This window comes from Catharus ustulatus, unplaced genomic scaffold (genome assembly GCF_009819885.2).
Source record: "Catharus ustulatus isolate bCatUst1 unplaced genomic scaffold, bCatUst1.pri.v2 scaffold_118_arrow_ctg1, whole genome shotgun sequence".
Lineage (NCBI taxonomy): Eukaryota > Metazoa > Chordata > Aves > Passeriformes > Turdidae > Catharus > Catharus ustulatus.
In genome coordinates, this window is record NW_024879464.1 from 1 (window position 1) to 18,346 (window position 18,346).

The 18,346-nt window shown below is 70.5% G+C and overlaps 5 protein-coding genes across 12 annotated transcripts; 3 read left to right on the plus strand and 2 right to left on the minus strand.

Moving 5' to 3' along the window:
• The first annotated feature begins 1,343 nt into the window (after positions 1–1,343).
• Positions 1,344–3,345, plus strand: CD37 (CD37 molecule). The gene is made up of 8 exons (XM_033086714.1): positions 1,344–1,518; positions 1,733–1,805; positions 1,895–2,019; positions 2,246–2,320; positions 2,418–2,522; positions 2,603–2,782; positions 2,856–2,939; positions 3,201–3,345. Exons 1-8 carry the CDS (start codon positions 1,453–1,455, stop codon positions 3,276–3,278), a joined length of 786 nt encoding a protein of 261 aa, XP_032942605.1. The 5' UTR covers positions 1,344–1,452; the 3' UTR covers positions 3,279–3,345.
• Positions 3,346–3,558: 213 nt separating this feature from the next.
• Positions 3,559–6,070, plus strand: KASH5 (KASH domain containing 5). 8 transcript variants are annotated; one of them, XM_033086710.1, is made up of 10 exons: positions 3,559–3,679; positions 3,755–3,829; positions 3,916–4,096; positions 4,174–4,223; positions 4,304–4,370; positions 4,453–4,593; positions 4,670–4,787; positions 4,867–4,917; positions 4,994–5,209; positions 5,297–6,070. In XM_033086710.1, exons 1-10 carry the CDS (start codon positions 3,631–3,633, stop codon positions 5,798–5,800), a joined length of 1,452 nt encoding a protein of 483 aa, XP_032942601.1. In that variant the 5' UTR covers positions 3,559–3,630; the 3' UTR covers positions 5,801–6,070. The 8 variants fall into 8 exon arrangements, with proteins under 8 accessions (XP_032942601.1, XP_032942600.1, XP_032942597.1 ...); XM_033086709.1 differs by having other exon boundaries at positions 3,594–4,223; XM_033086706.1 differs by having other exon boundaries at positions 3,594–4,593; positions 4,994–5,071; positions 5,153–5,209.
• A 95-nt stretch (positions 6,071–6,165) lies between these two features.
• On the minus strand, positions 6,166–9,587 carry FLT3LG (fms related receptor tyrosine kinase 3 ligand; the record flags this gene model as incomplete). Its single annotated transcript, XM_033086720.1, has 8 exons — positions 6,166–6,316; positions 6,419–6,491; positions 7,004–7,167; positions 7,239–7,371; positions 8,535–8,678; positions 8,777–8,830; positions 9,107–9,208; positions 9,312–9,587. Coding segments are annotated over 7 exons (915 nt in total), but the record flags the coding sequence as incomplete, so codon positions are not given.
• A 136-nt stretch (positions 9,588–9,723) lies between these two features.
• Positions 9,724–15,448, minus strand: ALDH16A1 (aldehyde dehydrogenase 16 family member A1). Its single transcript, XM_033086715.2, has 17 exons — positions 15,346–15,448; positions 14,789–14,891; positions 14,037–14,163; positions 13,693–13,874; positions 13,544–13,621; positions 13,267–13,454; positions 13,010–13,165; positions 12,587–12,778; positions 12,112–12,216; positions 11,891–12,027; positions 11,726–11,819; positions 11,455–11,516; positions 11,127–11,204; positions 10,846–11,020; positions 10,593–10,772; positions 10,219–10,341; positions 9,724–10,010 (listed from the first exon to the last, which is right to left on the minus strand). The coding sequence occupies exons 1-17, from the start codon at positions 15,439–15,441 to the stop codon at positions 9,849–9,851; spliced, it is 2,238 nt and encodes a 745-aa protein (XP_032942606.1). The 5' UTR covers positions 15,442–15,448; the 3' UTR covers positions 9,724–9,848.
• Positions 15,449–15,549: 101 nt separating this feature from the next.
• Positions 15,550–18,271, plus strand: PIH1D1 (PIH1 domain containing 1). Its single transcript, XM_033086713.1, has 10 exons — positions 15,550–15,641; positions 15,907–15,990; positions 16,410–16,473; positions 16,560–16,748; positions 16,842–16,903; positions 16,974–17,058; positions 17,144–17,237; positions 17,312–17,402; positions 17,712–17,900; positions 18,008–18,271. Exons 2-10 carry the CDS (start codon positions 15,910–15,912, stop codon positions 18,038–18,040), a joined length of 888 nt encoding a protein of 295 aa, XP_032942604.1. The 5' UTR covers positions 15,550–15,641; positions 15,907–15,909; the 3' UTR covers positions 18,041–18,271.
• The last annotated feature ends 75 nt before the right edge of the window (positions 18,272–18,346 follow it).

The window sequence follows — 18,346 nt, forward strand, 5'->3', positions numbered from 1 at the left end:
CCATGCCCCTCCTGCACCCCAGTTCCCCCCCGCAGTCCCAAGTGCCCCTGCACCCCGTGTCCCCAAGTCGCCCCACCTTCCTCCCACACCCCGCAGCCTGTCCCCCTTGTCCCCTGCACACTGCCAGGTGCCCCAAGTCCTCGGTCCCTGACCCGCACTCCGTGTTCCCCCAGCACTCCCTCACGTCCCCCAAATCCCCTCCCAGCCCCGAGCTGTCCCCGCACCCCGTGTTCCCCCAGCATTCTCTCACGTCCCCCAAGTCCTCGGTCCTGACCCGCACCCCGTGTTCCCCCAGCATTCTCTCACGCCCCCCAAATCCCCTCCCAGCCCCGCGCTGTCCCCGCACCCTGTGTTCCCCCAACATTCTCTCTCGTCCCCCCAAATCCCCTCCCAGCCCCGAGCTGTCCCCACACTCCGTGTTCCCTCAGCATTCCCTCACGTCCCCCAAGTCCCCTCCCAGCCCCGCGCTGTCCCCGCACCCCGTGTTCCCCCAGCATTCTCTCACGTCCCCCAAGTCCCCTCCCAGCCCCGAGCTGTCCCCACACCCCGTGTTCCCCCAGCACTCCCTCACGTCCCCCCAAGTCCCCTCCCAGCCCCGCGCTGTCCCCGCACCCTGCGCCTCTCAAGTCGCCCCTTGTCCCTTCCCAGCCCCGCCCGTTCTCCCGGCGGTCCCTGCCTTCCCCCTACTCACGCCCGCAGCAAGATCGCCCCTGTCTGCATGATCTGGTCCGAGGAGGCCCCTGCGGAGAGCGGAGTGCTTACCGGGAAGAAACGGCCACCGGCCGGCCGGCCGCCGCCGCCCTCACCGGCCCGCACAGGCCGCGCCCCTCCGCGGGTCCCGCTAACCCCTCCACTCACCACCGCCTCCCGGGGGCGGGGCGGGCTCGCCGGAGCCGCCCCCAGCCCCGGCCCCGGCCCCGGGATCGCTGCCGCCGCCGCCGCTGCCCCCGCCCCGCTGGGCCGAAGCCGCCGCCGCCGCCATCGCGCCCGAACCACGTGGTCCCGTCCCGCGTCACGTGACACCGAGGGCACGGCGGTGCGCCCTAATCACGTGATGGGTCGCGGGCAGGGGCGGGGCAGGCACCGCCCGTCGCCACGCCCCTTGTGCCGGCCCCGCCCCTCTCCCGTCACTCATGTCTCGGTCACACCCCCCTGCCGGGCTCGGCCCCGCCCCCGCAGCCCCCCCGGGTCACCCCGCGGTCCCAGGGGTCACACCGGGGGTCACACCGGGGTCACACCGGGGGTCACCGCCCCCATTGTCCACCGGGGTCCCGGGACGACGCCCCCACGGCGCTTCCGCCGCCCCCGGCGCCTCCTGCGGGGCCCCGAGGCGGCGGCGCCGGACGGGGCGGGAGGAGCGGTCGCAGGTGCGCGGGGGGAACCGGGGGCCCGGAGGGCGGTTCGGGCTCGGGGTGCGCTCCGAGTCCGTGTGTGTGTGAGCCCCGCGCAGAAATGAGCCCCAAAAGCTGCCTCGGCTGCACCAAGGGCTTCCTCTTCCTCCTCAACCTCTTCTTCTTCGTGAGTGGGGCTGGGGGGAGGATTTGGGGGACGGGGGGCGTAGGGGAGAGGTAAAACTTGAGACGCGGGACATACAACTTGGGAGGACTTGGGAAGATGGGGGATCCTGGGGCTGAGGGGACACGGGGACCTGGGGGGGTGCAACAATCTCCCGGTGTCTGTGGGCACTGGGGGCCCCCCATTTCCTGACCTAGGCTCCCCCCGGCCCCCGCAGTTCCTGGGCATCCTCCTCCTCGCCTTCAGCTTTTGGGTCCTCTTCGACCGGCAGAGCTTCGCCGCCGTGCTGGGTAAGGGATCCCCAGGGCGTGGGGTACCCCAAGACGTGTGTGGCACTCCGGGCTGAGAAGCTCGCTGACCCCCCCACCGTGTCCCCCAGGGTCACCGCTGGTCAGCCTGAGGGTCTGGTCTTATGGCTTCTCTGGGGTCGGCATCATCACGATGCTCCTGGGATTCCTGGGGTGCCTGGGGGCCCTCAAGGAGGTCAAGGTCATGCTGGGGCTGGTGAGTTGGGGAGCTGGGGGGCCGGGAGGGGTCACGGAACTGGGAGGGGGCTGGGGCAGCTGTGCTGCAACTTCCTGGGGCAACCGCGGGGCCACGTGGTGCCACCACATCCTGTGTCTGGGGAGCAGCAGCGGGAGTGGGGCACCCCTCCGAGCTGCCCCCAGGGCCGGGGAGGGGCTGGGGGCGAGGTCTGGCTGACCCCCACCTCCCCTCTTTATCCCAAAAGTACTTTGGGCTCCTGCTGCTGCTCTTCGCTGCCCAGATCACGGTGGCCATCATCGTCTACACGCAGCGTGCCACTGTGAGTGCAGGGGCGAACCCGGGGCTGAGGGGGAGACCCCGGGGTCGGGGGGGACCCTGGGGTCGTGGGGCAATGCTGTGCTGATCCCCCTCCCCAGCTGGCTACAAAGGTGGCCACCTACGCAGAGGAGCTGATCCGGGGGTACCCAGCCCAGGGACCGCCTGGGGACCCCCACGAGAGCTGGGATGCTGTCCAGCAGCAGGTGAGACCCCCCCGCCAAAAGAACCCCAGAGCTACTCCACGGCCACCACACTGACCCCCAGCCGCCCCCTCCCCCCACAGCTCGGCTGCTGTGGCTGGACAAGACCCCAGGACTGGGACCAGCACGATGACACCAGCACAGACGGCGACAGGGCCATCGCCTGCTCCTGCCTCAGGGCACCCAACAGCACCCACAAGAGCCCATGGATGCTCCCCCATGGCCTCTGCCCCATGGCTGCCCCCGAGGACATCTTCCCCAGGGTGAGGCGTGGGGGAATCAGGGGGTCCTGGAACTCTGGGGTGGACTCCAAGTGACCCCCAGCTCTCACTGCAGGGCTGCAAGGAGAGCGTCCAGACCTGGCTGGCTGGAAATCTGGTCACCATCGTGGGGGTTTGCATAGGCATCGGCCTGGGGGAGGTAGGGGGGATGCCCTGGGGCTGGGGGGCTGAGCTGGGGGTCCTGGGGGTGGTCGGAAGGCTGTGGGACCATGGGTTGGGTGGGCTGGACAGCAGCCGAGGGTGCCAGGGAGGGTTCAGGGCATGGTCCGTGGGGAGCCAGGGGGTTGGTGGTGGTTCAGGTTGGCCGGGAGGGTCCGTAAGGGGCGGGTTCAGGGTGGCCGGGAGCGGGGTCAGGGATCCCGGGGGATCCGGGAAGGCTGATCCTGCTCTCTGCTCGCAGCTCTGCTTGGTGATGCTGTCGATGTTCCTGCTCCGGAACCTGGACTCCCACTACGAGAAGCTGCTGCGGGGGCTCTGAGGGGGCCAGGGTGGTGCGGGGGGAAGCGCGGAGCGCTTTGTCCTTCAATAAAAACCGTTCGGAAGAAGCGGAACCGAGACGGGACCGGGAGGGGACCGGGAGCGCGCGGCGCGCGTGGGGCAGCCACGCCCCCTTCCCCGCCCCTTTCCGCGTGGCCACGCCCCCTCCCCGCTGGGCGGGAACGGCTCGCGCGAGGCCCCGCCCCCTGTCTCCGCCGTGAGGCGATTCCCGCCCCCCCCCCCCCAACGGTTCCCCCTCAGTCCCACGGCGGCCCCGGGACCCCCCAGAAACCCCCGGCCCCGGCTGTGCCCCGGGCAGGGGAGGCGGCGACACCGGGGCAACCCCGAGCACGATGGCTGCAGAGGGTCCCTGCGCCCCGGGCGCTGTCATCCCCCTGCCAGGTGCGGGGACCGTGAGGGAGCGGGGCGGGGGGATGAGGCGCCGGGCCCCTCTATAACCCCTGTCCTCCCCGGCAGCCCCTGACGAGAGCGGCTGCTCGGACGAGTTTGCCCTGGACTGCACCTTCGCTGCCTGCGACCCCGAGCAAACAGGTAGCCAAACCCCCTGGGGCCATGGTGGCCGCAGCCAAACTCACCCGGAATGGTCACCGCCGCGCTCGGCCTCTCGGTTTGCCCAGGGATGGTGCAGCCGCAGCGGGTGGTGGAGTACGTGGCGGCGATGACGGGGCACAGCGGGCACGACGGGCGGCTGCGGGCGCTGCGGCGGGCGCTGGACCCCGCGGCCGCGGGGACGGCGCTGGACTGGGCCCGGTTCCGCACGGCCATGGGCGCCTGGATCGCGGCGTGCCGGCAGGACGGGTCGGTGCCGAGAGGTGGGACAGTGCTCCAGGCCGGCTGAACCGGCCAGCGGGGCTGACCTGTGGCTGTCCACGCAGGGCCGAGGAGCAGGACACGGCAACTGGTGACACTGGACCAGTCCTGGCCGGTGGGTGTTGGCACGGAAAAAGGGAGTCGGGGTGGCCCCAATGGGGACACGAGCACAGCCCGCTGTGTCCTGTCCCACAGAGGACGACGGACACGCATCCCCAGCAGCCTCCCAGCTCCCGGGTGACAACACGGACGCCACCAGCCCGTAAGTGCCCGCTGCGGGGACACCCCGCCATCCCTGGCCGTGCTCCCAGGAGCACCCTGGGATCTGTGGCACTCCCCAGCAGCGCCGAGGCCGCAGGGCTGCGGAGCCGTGCCCGGCAGCTGGCAGCGCAGAACACCAAACTGCAGCGGGATGCCGAGCAGGCTGAGGAGCTCAACACCCGCCTGGCCGAGGAGATCGCGCAGCTCCAGGCGCAGCTGCGAAGGTGCTCCCGAGGGCTCCCGGGCACGGGGTCTGGGTCAGCCTCCTGGGAATGCTGAAACGCTGTTTGCCCCCCGCAGCAGCCGGCAGGCGCTGGAGCAGGCCAGGGTGGCCATCGAGGAGCTGGACGACATGAAGGCCATGGTGAAGGGGCTGGAGGAGGAGAACACCGAGCTCCGGCGGCAGGCACGGCACGCGGTGAGAGGCCAAGCAGAGGTGCCACCTGGTGTCACGCTTGGTGTCACACGGTGTCCCCTCATGGCCATGCCCTCCCCAGGAGAAGGAGCAGCACAGCCTGTGCTCGCGGGCCGAGGGTCTGCAGGAGGAGGTGAGCCTGGCTCTGGGGGCTGCCCTGGTGGGGCAGTGCTGTGGGGAACCCCAGCCCCGTTTGTTCCCCCTGGCAGAACCAGCGGCTCCTCGCCGAGGGCCAGGGACTGCGGGAGCAGATCCAGGCGCAGGCAGCCCGGATGGCCAGCCTGGAGGTGAGCACATGGCCACGGCGGGCGGTGCTGGGGCTGTGTCACACGGTGACGAGGTGTCCCTGTCCCCATCCCTCTGCCCAGGCCCAGCTCTGCCGTGGTACTGCCCTGCTTTCTGCCCGGGACACAGCCCTGGCCCAGGTGAGCGCTGCCCAGTGACGCTGCCAGCACGTCACTGTCACCCCCAGCCCTGTCCCACAGCCCCTCAGTCCAGGCCCTGTCCCACAGGCAGGGCAGCGGGCACAGGAGCTGACAGCAGCACTGGAGGAATACGAGCGGATGGTGCAGGTATGGCACGTCCGACCTCTGTGTGAGCCCAGACAGCGGCCACAGAGCCCCTGGGCCACAGCACAGCCCCACCCTCTATGTGGGGGCCAAGGCCAGGGGGTGACAACCCCTTTCTCCCTCCAGGAACTGCGTCTGGAGACGACGCGGCTGCGCCAGCAGCTGGGCCGGCTGCGGGACGCCTGGGCCATGTACGGGAGGGACACGTGCGTGGGGCACGTCCTCAGGGCGCTCTGGCACCCTCAGCTCAGCATCCTCACCCTCCTCTCCCTCCCACAGGCGCCCGTGGTGCCCGCGCAGCCAGCCGGCCATCCAGGCCACGGCGGCGGCCGGCCGGGTAAGGCCGGGGTCAGGGGAGACCCTGCAGGGTGCCCTCAGCCACTGACCCCGAGGTTCTGCCCAGGACACGGGGGACAAGGAGGAGGAGGACGAGGACGACGAGGATGAGGAGGATGACGAGGAGGAGGAGGAGGACGCAGACATGGCGCTGTCTGGAGGAGGCCTGGCCAGGAGCAGCGAGGAGGTGGCCGAGGCGGTTGCCCCACAGGCCCCGTTGTCACCGCGGGCACTGTTGTCACCGTGGGCACCGCTGTCACCGTGGGCTCTGGCGCTGCTGCTGCTGCTGGCCCTGCTCTACCTCCTGCCCCACCAGTGGCCCCAGCCCCAGCTTCGCTACCAGAGCCCCCCGCCCCTGTGAGACCCCCCAGTAAAGACCAGTTGAGCACCGCTGCGTCCACCCCACTCCGTACCAGTTCCCCCAAACGCTCGGCCCAGTCCACCCAGTCGCTCCCAGAGCAGGGGCAGGGTCAGAGTCAGTGTCAACATCAGCTTTATGGGCCCTGCAGGGGGCCAGGCCGGGCCCCCTCATCTCTCCGCGGCTCCCAGAGATCCCGGTGTAGCCCCCCAGGGGCTTCCAGCAGAGAACTGGGGCGTCCCCATCTCTCACCAGTGGCTCAGGCCAGCCTGGACAGGGGCAGAGGGTGAGCACCTGATGACCCAGGGGCCTCCCCCGGCCCTGCTCAGGACACTGCCAGCGATCCCAGTGTCCAGCGGCCCTCGCCGTACCTGTGTCTGTCCCCAGGTCTCGCTCAGCCACTCAGGTCCCGTCGTGCTCCAGCGTCGGGGGTCCCTGTGAGGGCTGGTGGGGGGCTGAGGGGAGTGACTCCCCAGTGCTCCCAGTGCTCCCAGTGACCCCGAGACAGCCACCAGGGCTCCCAGTGACCCCAAGACAGCCACCAGTCCTCCCAGTGACCCCGAGACAGCCACCAGGGCTCCCAGTGACCCCGAGACAGCCACCAGGGCTCCCAGTGACCCCGAGACAGCCACCAGTGCTCCCAGTGACCCCGAGACAGCCACCAGTGCTCCCAGTGACCCCGAGACAGCCACCAGTGCTCCCAGTGACCCCAAGACAGCCACCCGTGCTCCCAGTGACCCCGAGACAGCCACCAGCGCTCCCAGTGACCCCAAGACAGCCACCAGTGCTCCCAGTGACTCCGAGACAGCCACCAGTGCTCCCAGTGACCCTGAGACAGCCAGCCCCCACACTGTTCCCAGTGTCCCCCACACACAGAGCACCCCCCGTGCCCCCCCCACCCCAGGTGCCGTCCCCTCCAGTGTCCCCAGTATCCCCAGTGTTCCCAGTGTTCCCACCTGGGCACAGGGTCTCCTCCACAGCACCCAGGCCGCTGCCGCCAGGCCCAAGGCCCCCCCAACTCCCCCCAACAGCACCAGCCCGTGTCCAGCGGGGCTGGGGGGGCCCTGCCTGGCCGCCAAGGTCCCCTCGTGCCGCACTGCTGGACTGGTCAGCGCCGCGCCTGGGGGGACACGGGGGTCAGCAGCTGCCCTGGGGGGGGTTATGGGGGTCTCTTGGGGGTCCCGGGGGTACCTGGGCGGCAGCGCAAGCGGTCGCAGCCGGGGAAGTGGAGGGCTCTCCCTTGCAGCCCCCCCAGGTGCTGGGCCAGGGTCTCCAGAAGCTGCGACACGTTCACCGTCTCCAGCCGGACACAGCCCTGGGGGTCCTGGGGGGATGTCACAGGAGCCCCCCCAGGGGACCCCAAACCCCTTCTGAACCACCCTGCGAAACCCCAGAAATGCCCCACACAGATCCTGCACCCCCCAAGACCCCCAAGAGTTACCCTGGGCACCTCAGGGTACCCCCAGACCCCTGCGGGGTCACCAAAGCCCCCCAAGACCCCCAAGAGTAACCCTGGGCACCTCAGGGTACCCCCAGACCCCTGCGGGGTCCCCAAAGCCCCCCAAGAGTCCCAGAGTAACCCTGGACACCTCAGGGTACCCCCAGACCCCTGCGGGGCCCCCAAAGCCCCCCAAGACCCCCAAGAGTAACCCTGGGCACCTCAGGGTACCCCCAGACCCCTGCGGGGTCCCCAGAGCCCCCCAAGAGTCCCAGAGTTACCCTGGGCACCTCAGGGTACCCCCAGACCCCTGCAGGGGTCCCCAAAGCCCCCCAAGAGTCCCAGAGTTACCCTGGGCACCTCAGGGTACCCCCAGACCCCTGCGGGGCCCCCAAAGCCCCCCAAGAGTCCCAGAGTAACCCTGGACACCTCAGGGTACCCCCAGACCCCTGCAGGGTCCCCAAAGCCCCCCAAGAGCCCCAAGAGTTACCCTGGGCACCTCAGGGTACCCCCAGACCCCTGCAGGGTCACCAAAGCCCCCCAAGACCCCCAAGAGTTACCCTGGGCACCTCAGGGTACCCCCAGACCCCGGCGGGGTCACCAAAGCCCCCCAAGACCCCCAAGAGTTACCTCGGACACCTCAGGGTACCCCCAGACCCCTGCGGGGCCCCAAAAGCCCCCCAAGACCCCCAGGAGTTACCCTGGGCACCTCAGGGTACCCCCAGACCCCTGTGGGGTCACGAAGACCCCCAAGAGTCCCAGAGTAACCCTGGGCACCTCAGGGTACCCCCAGACCCCTGCGGGGTCCCCAAAAACCCCCAAGACCCCCAAGAGTTACCCTGGACACCTCAGGGAGCCCCCAGACCCCTGCGGGGTCCCCAAAGCCCCCCAAGACCCCCAAGAGTTACCCTGGACACCTCAGGGTACCCCCAGAGCCCCCATACTCACCCAGGACCACCCCGTAATCACCCACCCGGAGCCTCCTAACACCCCCTCCCCCTTCCAGGACCCCCAGCCCCCTCGGGGCCCCCCCAGGGACACCCACCCACCTGGATGTGACAATCGGCCACAAACTGGATGTGGGCAAGGAGGGCGCTGAGCAGGGGGGCCAAGTCCTTCCCTGCCACCCCCAGCATTCGCTGCAGAGCCAGCACTCCGAAGTGAAGCCCCCAGAGATCGGAGCAGACGCTGTCCTGGGGGGCCGGGGATTTCGGGGGACACAGGTCAGGGGTCGGGGGTGAAGGAAGAGGGGGGATTTGGGAGGCACAGGTGGGATTCGGGGGGTTCTCACCGGCTCCAGGTTGCTGGGCATCGCCACGGGGTAGTCGAGGAGCAGCCAGGGGGTCTGCGGGAGGAGTCAGGGGGTCCCCAAAAACAGCCCCGAGGGCTGAAGGGGGCACTCAGGGGGTCCCCAATGATGCTTTGGGGGTCAAGGGGCGCAGCCAGGGGGTGTTTGGAACCCGGGTGGGGCCTTCCCTGGGGAATGAGGGAGTTTGGGGGAGGGGGGAGGCCCAGGGAAATCCTTTGGGTCTGGGGGGATCTGGGAGGTCCCGTGAGGATCCCGGAGGTCAGGGGGTGTACCAGGGTGTGCAGGAGGGGGTCCTGGGGGCGGGGGTCTCACCAGCTTGTTCAGGTGGGCGCTGAAGGTGCTGCTGACGGGGTTAAAGCTGAAGGAGCAGCAGCTGCTGAGGGTTGGCACGGCCAGGACGAGCAGGAGCGGCACCTGGGGGGGCACCGGGGGGGCTCTGGGCGTCCCAAGGGGCTCTTACGGGGGTCCCAGAGGGGCGCAGGTCGAAATGCAGGGGGGGGGGGGTGTCCCTTCTTACCAGAGCAGAGCTGGGGGGGGGGCAAGTCCATGGCGGTGCCGAGCTGGGGGTGGCGCACGGGGACCCCCGCGACTCGGCCCGGGACCCCTCGGGCCGCGGAGGAGCCGCCGCCGAAAGTGAAAGTGGGACCGAGCCGGGAGGGGGCCCAGGAAACCCGAGAGGGCAGCGGGACGTCCTGAGCCTCGCCCTCCCTCCCTCTCCGCGGACCCCCGGCCGCCCCCTCCTCACCCCGCGCGCTCCCTCCCGAAGCCCCCGGGGGCTCCGCCGCTGGGGACCCCCGCCCGGCCCCGCAGAGCTCTGGGTGCGGCTGCCCCGAGCGAGGGAGGGGGGCCCACGCGTCCGGGCACGTGCAGGGGCGGGGCACCCCCAAAATATCCCCCCCCCCCCCACTCCAGCCCGAGAACCCCCCCGCCCCCCCCAGAGACACGACCGCGGCTGCGGCTCGGAGCGATTTATTGGGGTGGGGGTCGCGGGGCTGGGGTCACAGTGGGAGCTCTGAACTCCCCCCGCAGGTTTGGGGGTTCTGGGGGGGGCGTCTCAGGGACCGCCCCCCGGCAGCCAAAGGCAGTGGGGGCGAGTGCAGCGCAGCTCCAGCTCCTGCTCGGCGCCGGGGGGGTGGTCCTGTCCCGGACCCCCCAGGACTCCCACCGGGACCCCCCAAACGCGGGGCACGCTCACGGCAGAGGCCCACTCGCAGTCCTGGGTAGGCGGACACAAGAGGGGACAGCGGGGCAGTGCTGGGGTGATGTCCCACCTCACCCCAATCCCCGCAACAGCAGCCGTCCCTCGGTTTGGGACCCCAGAAGGTCACAGCGATCCTCCCAGCGTCACTGCCCACCCTGCTCGTGTCCCCACGTCCTGTGCACGCCCCCCGCCCCCGCCATTTCCCCGCTGCCCCGCCACTCACCGCGTCCCCCCCGCAGATCCAGAGCCCGTCCGGATGTTGTCGCGCCAGGCGAGATCCGGACCCCCGGGAATTCCCGGAAATCACCGTCAGGGCACCCCCCGGGAGCCCCGCGGCCACCAGAGCCTGGGGACACAGGGAAGAGGGGAGTGTCACCGAGGGGGGGGTGCCGGGGTGATGGAAGGGGACGGGGTGGATGGGGTGTCCCGGAGGGTTTCAGGGGGGCACATAGGGGGGATCCAGGGGGACACATGAGGGCTCCCGGGGAGGCATACAGGGTTTATGGGGGGTCCCGGTGGGTCGCAGTGGGGGGGTGACACGCGGGGTGACGCGGGGGGGGTCACAAGTGTCACCCGGGGGGTCCCGCGGTTCCGCACCTTCCGCAGCCGCTGTGCGGCACCGCCGCCGCCAGGGGGCGCCACCACCACCACAGCGTTTCCGAGCGCGAGCGCCGGGAGGAGGAGGAGCTGCAGCGCCAGGGGGCGGGGCCAGCCCCAGGCCACGCCCAGCACCCCCAGCGGCCTCCGCGTCACCAGGGCCCGCCCCCCGGGCACCTCCTGCGGCGGGATTGGTCAGCGGTCAGGCGCGGTCAGGCCACGCCCCCGGCCCCACCCTATCGGCCCCGCCCACCTGCACGGCCCCGCCCGCGCGCTCCACGCGCGCCGCCCAGCGCAGCAGCGCCCTCTGCAGGCTCCCGTCGGTGTCGCCGCTGTCGCCGTCCTTGGGGGTCCCGTGTCCCCCAGCCAGCGCCGCCGCCGCCCCCCGCAACACCCGGGCCCGCGACGCCCCCGGCAGCCGCCCCCACCTGCGGGATTCGGGGGGGTTGGGGAACAATACCCCCCCCCGCCCTCCAAGGGGTCCCATGGTCGGGGACACCCCTGGAGGGGCCACCCCCCACTCCCGTCACTCACCGCGGGGCGGCCCCGCGGGCGGCAGCCACGGCCTGAGCCAGCTCGGGATCGCCGGGGTCATCCACGGTCACCGCGGGGCTGGGACAGAGACAGGGGGTCAGAGGGCACCGCTGTGGGGGGGACACGGGGGGGCACCGAGACCCCTTGGAGAGGAAGAATCGGGGTCCTGAGGGAGACACGGGACCCCCCTGTGGGGACCAGATGGGGCCAGGACCACCTGGAGGGGGAAGAAGGGGTCCTGGGGGCGTTAAACTGGAGTCCCAGTGGAGTCCCGGTCTAATTCAGGGTCTCCATCCTGGGGAGGGGTCCCTGTTCCATCAGGGGGTACCTGAGCGGCTCATCCGCCTTGGGGGGCTGTTCCCAGGGGGGGCACCCGAACTCTCGCAGCGCCTGGAGGGGGTGTGGGGGTGGCAGCGCCCATCTACAACGGCACAGGACCCTCCCACCCTGGGCACCCCCAAAACCTGCCCCACTCCCCCCTGAACCCCTCGGGATCCACCCCAAGAGACCTTCACAGCTTCTCCAGGGCTCCCCCAGACTCCCTGGACCCCTCCCCAACCACCCAGGGCTCCCACCAGAGCCCCCCGGGGGTCCCCCACCTCATCCAGGTCAGTGTCTGCAGCCCCCCCGGCGCAGCCCCCGCTGGGGTCCAGCAGGTCCAGGCTGTTGAGCCACACCAGCCCCTGGGGCAGCCTGCAGAGGGGTCAGCGCTCAGTGCCCAGCGGTCACTCCTGGGCTCAGGGGTCCGGGGGGCTGGTGGTCACCTGTCCGCTGTGTCCAAAGCCACGGTGATGTCCTGGGCCCAGACGGCAGCGGCCGCGGTTTGGGGCAGCGCCGAGGCCACGGCCACGGCCTCCGTGGGGCCACGCACGGGCAGCAGCACCAGCAGGGGCCCCGGGGCCTGGCGGGGCAGGGGACACTCAGAGGAGCCCCAAAAAGAGCTCCCGGGCACCTCCCCCAGCCCAGCTCGCCCGGGGGCACCCACCGGCTCCCGCAGGCAGCGCGAGGTCGGGGCCACCCCCGAGATCAGCGTGGGGGGATAGAAACGGTGTCCCCCCTCCGGCAGCGGTGGCAGCGGAGCCTGGAAAACCTGGACAGGAAAAATCGGGGGTCCCAATGAGCGGGAACCCCTCAAAGAACCACCCAGGGCATCCCCAAACTGTTGGTGCCAACATCAAGGAACCCCCAAACGCTCCCCAGGGAACCCTGATGTCCAGGAACCCCCAAATTTCTCCCCAGGAGACACCTCAGACTCTCCCCAGGGAACCCCAGTGTCCAGGAACCCCCAAATTTCTCCCCAGGAGACACCTCAGACTCTCCCCAGGGAACCCCAGTGTCCAGGAACTCTCAGATTTGACCCCAACATCTGGAAACCCCTGAAGGCCACGTCCCCCTCCCCACCCTGCCAAGCCTTCTGTGTCACCCCACTGTCCCCACCGCCACCCCACCTGGCTCCTCACCTGAGCCCCCTCCTCCCGTGCCTCCTGCACCACCTCCTCGGGTGGGGGGGTCCCGGGGCCCAGCGGCCCCACCTCTGTTCTGGGGTCCAGGGGGTCGCCGACGCGCAGCCCCCCGAGCCGGGCGCGCAGCCGCCGCTCCAGCGCTGCCAGCACCGCGTCCTGCGCCAGCACCACGCAGCCCCCTCCCGGGAACTGGGGACACGAGGGCATCGGGGACACTCCGGGGACTGGCCCGAAAAACTCACAACCCCACCCCAAAACCCTCCTGAAAAACCCCAAAACAACCCCCTTGAAACCTCCCAAAAAACCCCTGAAACCTCCCCAAAAGGCCCCCCCGAGAAACCCCAGACCTCCCCCCAACAAAAACCATGAAACCCCCCCTGAGCAGCCTCCCCCAAACCCCCCGGGACCCCCGAGCCCCACCAGCGCCGGGGGGGCGGCGGCGGTGGCGGCGATGGCGGCGGCCGCGCTGTCCAGGTCAGCCGAGTCCAGGACAACGACGACGACGCGGCCGCCCCGGGGACCCCCCAGGCGCGGCCCCTGGCACGGGGACCCCCAAACCACGGCCTGCAGCTCCTCCTGGGAAGGGGGGACAGCGCGTGAGGACACACCCAGGGACCCCCGAACTGGGGGGGGGGGGGCCGTTGTTGTCACCTCCCGTCGCTGTGACACCACCGTACCTGGGGGGCTCCGAGGAAGGTGACAGAGGTGACCTCGGGGTGGGCACGCAGGGCCTGGCACAGCCCCGGGGGTCCCGCCAGGATGTTGAGGACCCCGGGGGGCAGCGCCGCCCCCTCCCCGCCGAGCTCCCCCAGCAGCAGCAGCGGCAGAGCCGCGGCCGGAGGGGACAGCACCAGAGCCGTGTTCCCTGCAGGGACACCCCACAGGGATCCACCTGTGTCCCTTGCTCCCCGGATTGTCCCCAAGGGCTCCAAGTGTCCCCCGTGCTGCACTCACCCATGGCCAGGAGCGGCCCCAGTTTCCAGAGCAAGGCCGGCAGCGAGCAGGGACCCCCCAGCACCACGGCCACCACCCCTGGGGGACACACGGGGGTCAGGGGACAGCAGGAGGGGACAGCGGACACTGTGGGGCCGGGGGTCACTCACCCACGGGGGTCCAGCCCTCCAGGCCGGGGGGGCCGAGCTGGGCCCCCCCCGCGGGCGCCTGGAGCAGCCGCAGCCCCAGGTCCAGGTCGGCTCCGAGCGTCCGGCAGAGCGGCCGCCCCCCGGCCAGGGCCAGCAGGGCCCCCATTGTCCCCCTGCTGTCACCTTCCAGAGTGGCAGCCAGCCTGGGGGGCACAGGGCGGACACGGGGGGGGCACAGGGGGGGAGCTCAGAGGGGTCTGGGGTCACCCGGGGGTCACTCGGGGTGACACTGCTGCAGGAGATGATGGAACAGGGACAGGTCAAAGGTCACCCGAGGGGGCAGCAGGGGTCAGGGGGTGACTCACCGGGTCAGGCGCTGCCCCCGCTGGGGCCCCCCCAGCCCCGCCCAGGCCTCGGCTGCTGCTGCTGCCGCCGCCACGGCCACGGCCACGTCCGAGCTGTCCCCTGCGGGCACCACGGCCACCGTCCGGCCTGGGGACACACAGGGCATGGCATGGGCTAGCTACTGCTGTCCTGACCCCAAACTCTTACCCCAGTTCCATGACCCTGATCCCAAACCCTGACCCCAATTCAATGACCCTGACCCCAGTTCCGTGACCCTGATCCCAAACCTTGACCCCAAACCCTGATCCCAAACTCTTACCCCAGTTCCATGACCCTGACTCCAGTTCCATGACCCTGACCCCAATTCCTGACCCCAGTTCCACGACCCTGACCCCAAACCCTGACCCCAAACTCTGACCCCAATTCAATGACCCTGACCCCAGTCCCATGACCCTGACCCCAATCCCTGACCCCAATTCAATGACCCTGACCCCAAATCCTGATCCCAAACCCTGACCCCAATCCCTGACCCTAACCCCAAACCCTGTCCCCGAATTCTTACCCCAATTCAATGACCCTGACCCCAGTTCCATGACCCTGGCCCCAAACTCTTACCCCAGTTCCATGACCCTGACCCCAATCCCCGATCCCTGACCCTGGGCCTGACCCTGGGCCTGGTCTGCACCAGTGACTCCAAATCCGTGACCTTGACCCTTAACCCCAACCCTGTCCCTGTCCCCAGTCCCTGTCCCCTCCCTGTCCCCTCCCGTACCCGTTGAGGCCTCCTGGCACTCCAGGCTCGTCCGTCCTGGCGGCTTCAGCCACGTTCCGTCCACAAAGTGTCCGAGGCTGCGGCCGTGGGACTCCAGCCATGCCTGGGGGGGGTGAGGGGAGCCCCTGGGACCCCCCAGCCCCAGCAAACCTCCCTGCGCTCCCCCAAACGGCCTTGGGGCCACGGGGGGACTTTGACCCCAGCACACCCCGAGGGACCCTGGGCTCTGCCCACGAACCCTCCGGCCCCAGGAGCCCCCCAGGACCCCCTCAGTGTCCCCTCAGGACCCCCCCAGTGTCCCCTCAGTGCCCCTTCAGTGTCCCCACCATGCCCCCCAGGACACCCCCATCCTCATGGGACCCCCAAATCCCGCCCTGATTCCCCTCACATGCCTCTCCCAGCCCCATCATTTTCCCCCAGACTCCCTCGCAGCTCCTCAGGAGACTCCCCAGAGCCCCTCAAGAGCCACCCGAGATCCTGAGGGGCCCCCCAGGACCCCCAGAGCTCACCCGGGACCCCCAGGGCCCACCCAGGGGGACCCCCGGATCTCACATCACCTCTCCCGGGTTGATCCCGCCGGGCACCGGGCCCTCCTCCATCGTGGCGAAGATTTTGGGGACCGGGGGAGCCCGGAGGGCCGCCAGAGCTGCCATCGCCGCTGAGGGGCCGCCGAGACGGGGCGGGTTGGACAGAGCGGCACCGAATGACCACCGAGACGGGGCGGGTTGGACAGAGCGGCCCTGAGTGACCACCGAGACGGGGAGGACTCGGCCAGAGTGTCCCCGGGGTTGCTATGGAGACCGTACCCCCGCCGGGAGCGGAAGTGACGTAACGGAAAGAAGCGGCGGGCGCGGTGAGCGCGGTCCGGGGGGTCCCGGGCGATTTTGGGGTCCGAGGGGGTCCCAGAGGGGTCTCGAGGGGTTCCGGGGTCCGAGGGGTTCCCGGGCGATTCTGAGGTCCCGGGGGGTTCCCGGGAGGGTCTCGAGGGGTTCCCAGGGGGGTCCCGAGGGGTTCCCAGGGGGGTCCCAGGGGGGTCCCGAGGGGTTCCCGGGGGTCCCGGCGGGCTCGGTCCATGCCGGGCCTGCAGTCGGGCTGTTCCCCATATGCCCACCCCTCAGGCCATGGCGGACCCGTCGCTGCTCTCGGCCGAGCTGGAGGCGGACGAGGAGGAGGAGGCGGCGCTGCGGCGGCTGCTCCTGCAGGTGGGTCCGGGGAGGGGGTCCCGGTCCCCGCTCCCCGTTCCGGTCCTGATCCCGGTTCTGATCCTGATCCCGATTCCGATGCTGATCCCGGTTCCGATTCTGATCCCGGTTCCGATCCTGATCCCGGTTCCGATTCTGATCCCGGTTCCGATTCTGATCCCGGTCCTGATCCCGGTTCTGATCCTGATCCCGATTCCGATGCTGATCCCGGTTCCGATTCTGATCCCGGTTCCGGTCCTGATCCCGGTTCCGATGCTGATCCCGGTCCTGATCCCGGTTCCGGCCCTGATCCCGGTTCCGATCCTGATCCCGGTTCCGATTCTGATCCCGGTTCTGATTCTGATCCCGGTTCCGGTCCTGGTCCCGGTTCCGGTTCTGATCCCGGTTCCGGTCCTGAACCCCCCCTCTCCTTCCCGCAGGTGACCCCGGACCGAGAGGACGCCCCGCGGCCCGGCCCCGCCCGCGCCGTCACCCCGCAGCCGGGTGAGGGGGGGATTCGCTGGGTCTGGGGGAGGGTCCGGGGGGTCCCCGCCGTCCCCTGACCCCCCAGCCCCGCGTCCCCCCCCCAGGGCTGTGCGTGAAGACCCGCGCCGGGGAGGACAAAGTGTTCGTCAACGTTTGTCACTCGCCCGAGGTGCCGCCGCCCCCGCCCGTGTCCCCCCCGGGGCTCCAGAGGCTCCTGCGGGAGCCCCCCGGCCCCGACGGCGGATTCCGGATCCCCATGAGCTTCGGGGAGCCCCACGCCGAGCTCGACCGAGGTCAGAGACCCCCGAAATTGTCCCCAGTCCCCCCTTTCCCTGAGCATCCTCCACGACCGCCGAACTCTCCCTGAATCTCCCCAAATCCCGCAGCGGGCCGGGGCTGCACCGCGTACGACGTGGTGGTGAACTCGGGGTTCTTCAGGACGCTCCAGGTGAGGGCCGGGATGGGGACATCGGGGTCTGGGGGGGTTTGGGGGGCTCTGACCCTCCCGGCCCCCCCAGGCCGATCCTCTGTACCTCGAGTTCTTCCTGACCGTGGCCATGGAGGGGCTGTCGGAGAAGTACGGGGTGGAACTGGAGCTCACTGGTGAGACTGGGGGGACGACTGGGAGGGCTCGGATGGGGCTGGGGGTGCTTAACCCCCCACCCTAACCCCCCCGTAACCCCTCCAGGCTGGCGGGTCCTGCGGAATCGGAAATTCCTGGGCTCCATCTCGGCACAAAACATCCGGGCCCGGCCCCGGCCCCACATCCAGGAGCTCCCAGGGTGAGTGGGGACCCCCCGGGACCCCTCCCCAAAAATCCCGAGGCTCTCCCAGCCTGACCTGTGCCCCCCCACAGCCCCCCAGAACCCCCCCAGTTCGTGGTGGTGGCTGAGCCCTCGGCCCAGGACCCGCAGGTGCTGCAGGCCCGCGTGCACCTGCCCCAGGTGGTGAGTGGGGACAACTGGGAGGCGCTGTGGGGGTAACTGGAGAGAACTGGGAGGTGCTGGGGTTGGGTTGTGGGGTTCCCCTGATTCTGGGGGAAGTTTGGGGGGGTGATGGGGAGAATTAGGGGCAGCAGGGGGTGGATGGGGGGACTCCCATTATTCTGGGGGGACACTGGGGGCTGTGGTCGGAGGGGTTTCCACGATCCTGGGGGGTTCGGGGGACAAGGGGGGGTCCCCTAAACCCAAGGGGGGGGGTCGATGGTGCTGTGGGCGTGTCCTAACCCTGACCCCGCCCCTTTCGGCCCCGCCCAGGACGGGGCGGGGTCTCTGTGGCTCGGCCTGAGCGAGGAGCGGCTGCTGCTGTCCCGCCCGCCGCCGGGGGGCGCTGCCGCGGAGCGCGGGCCGGGTCCTCCCGCCCGCCAGGGGGCGCTGCTGGAGCTGGGGCTGCCCTTTCCCGCCGACCCCGCGCGGTGCCGCGCGCGCTTCCACCGCCGCTCCAAGGTAACCACGGCAACCGCGGGGCGGGACACGCCCCCTTCCGGCCGCGGGACACGCCCCCTTCCGGCCGCGGGACACGCCCCCCGCTGAGCGCGTGGCGCCCCCTGCAGGTTCTCACCGTGACGATGCCGCTGCGGGCCTGAGGGACCGGGGACCCCTCCCCACACCGGGGACCCCTCCCCACGCACCGCGGGACCCCCGAGAGCTCCCAGGATGGCTCTGAGCCCTCCCCAGGATCGCCCCGGACCCTCCCGAGTAGCCCGGCCTGGGCCCGGCCTGGACTCTGCCTCAGGGACCCCCTTCAGGACCCTCTGACCACTTTGGGGTCTGCCCACGACCCTCCTGGACCCCCCAGGACCCTCCTGGACCCTCCTGGACCCCCCCAGGACCTTCCTGGACCTCCCCAGGACCCTCCTGGACCCCCCAGGACCCTCCTGGACCCCCCCAGG

Coding starts and splice junctions, on each gene's coding strand:
- KASH5 (XM_033086703.1), top strand. CDS start 3,851: ATGGTGGCCGCAGCCAAACTCACCCGGAATGGTCACCGCCGCGCTCGG. Junction 4,594..4,669: donor CTCCAGGCGCAGCTGCGAAG/GTGCTCCCGAGG, acceptor TGCCCCCCGCAG/CAGCCGGCAGGCGCTGGAGC. Junction 4,788..4,866: donor GGCGGCAGGCACGGCACGCG/GTGAGAGGCCAA, acceptor TGCCCTCCCCAG/GAGAAGGAGCAGCACAGCCT.
- PIH1D1 (XM_033086713.1), top strand. CDS start 15,910: ATGGCGGACCCGTCGCTGCTCTCGGCCGAGCTGGAGGCGGACGAGGAG. Junction 16,749..16,841: donor CCACGCCGAGCTCGACCGAG/GTCAGAGACCCC, acceptor CAAATCCCGCAG/CGGGCCGGGGCTGCACCGCG. Junction 17,238..17,311: donor CACATCCAGGAGCTCCCAGG/GTGAGTGGGGAC, acceptor GCCCCCCCACAG/CCCCCCAGAACCCCCCCAGT.
- ALDH16A1 (XM_033086715.2), bottom strand. CDS start 15,441: ATGGCAGCTCTGGCGGCCCTCCGGGCTCCCCCGGTCCCCAAAATCTTC. Junction 13,166..13,266: donor CCTTCCTCGGAGCCCCCCAG/GTACGGTGGTGT, acceptor CCCCCTTCCCAG/GAGGAGCTGCAGGCCGTGGT. Junction 10,773..10,845: donor GCGCGGGCGGGGCCGTGCAG/GTGGGCGGGGCC, acceptor ATCCCGCCGCAG/GAGGTGCCCGGGGGGCGGGC.
- CD37 (XM_033086714.1), top strand. CDS start 1,453: ATGAGCCCCAAAAGCTGCCTCGGCTGCACCAAGGGCTTCCTCTTCCTC. Junction 1,519..1,732: donor TCCTCAACCTCTTCTTCTTC/GTGAGTGGGGCT, acceptor CGGCCCCCGCAG/TTCCTGGGCATCCTCCTCCT. Junction 2,523..2,602: donor GGGATGCTGTCCAGCAGCAG/GTGAGACCCCCC, acceptor CTCCCCCCACAG/CTCGGCTGCTGTGGCTGGAC.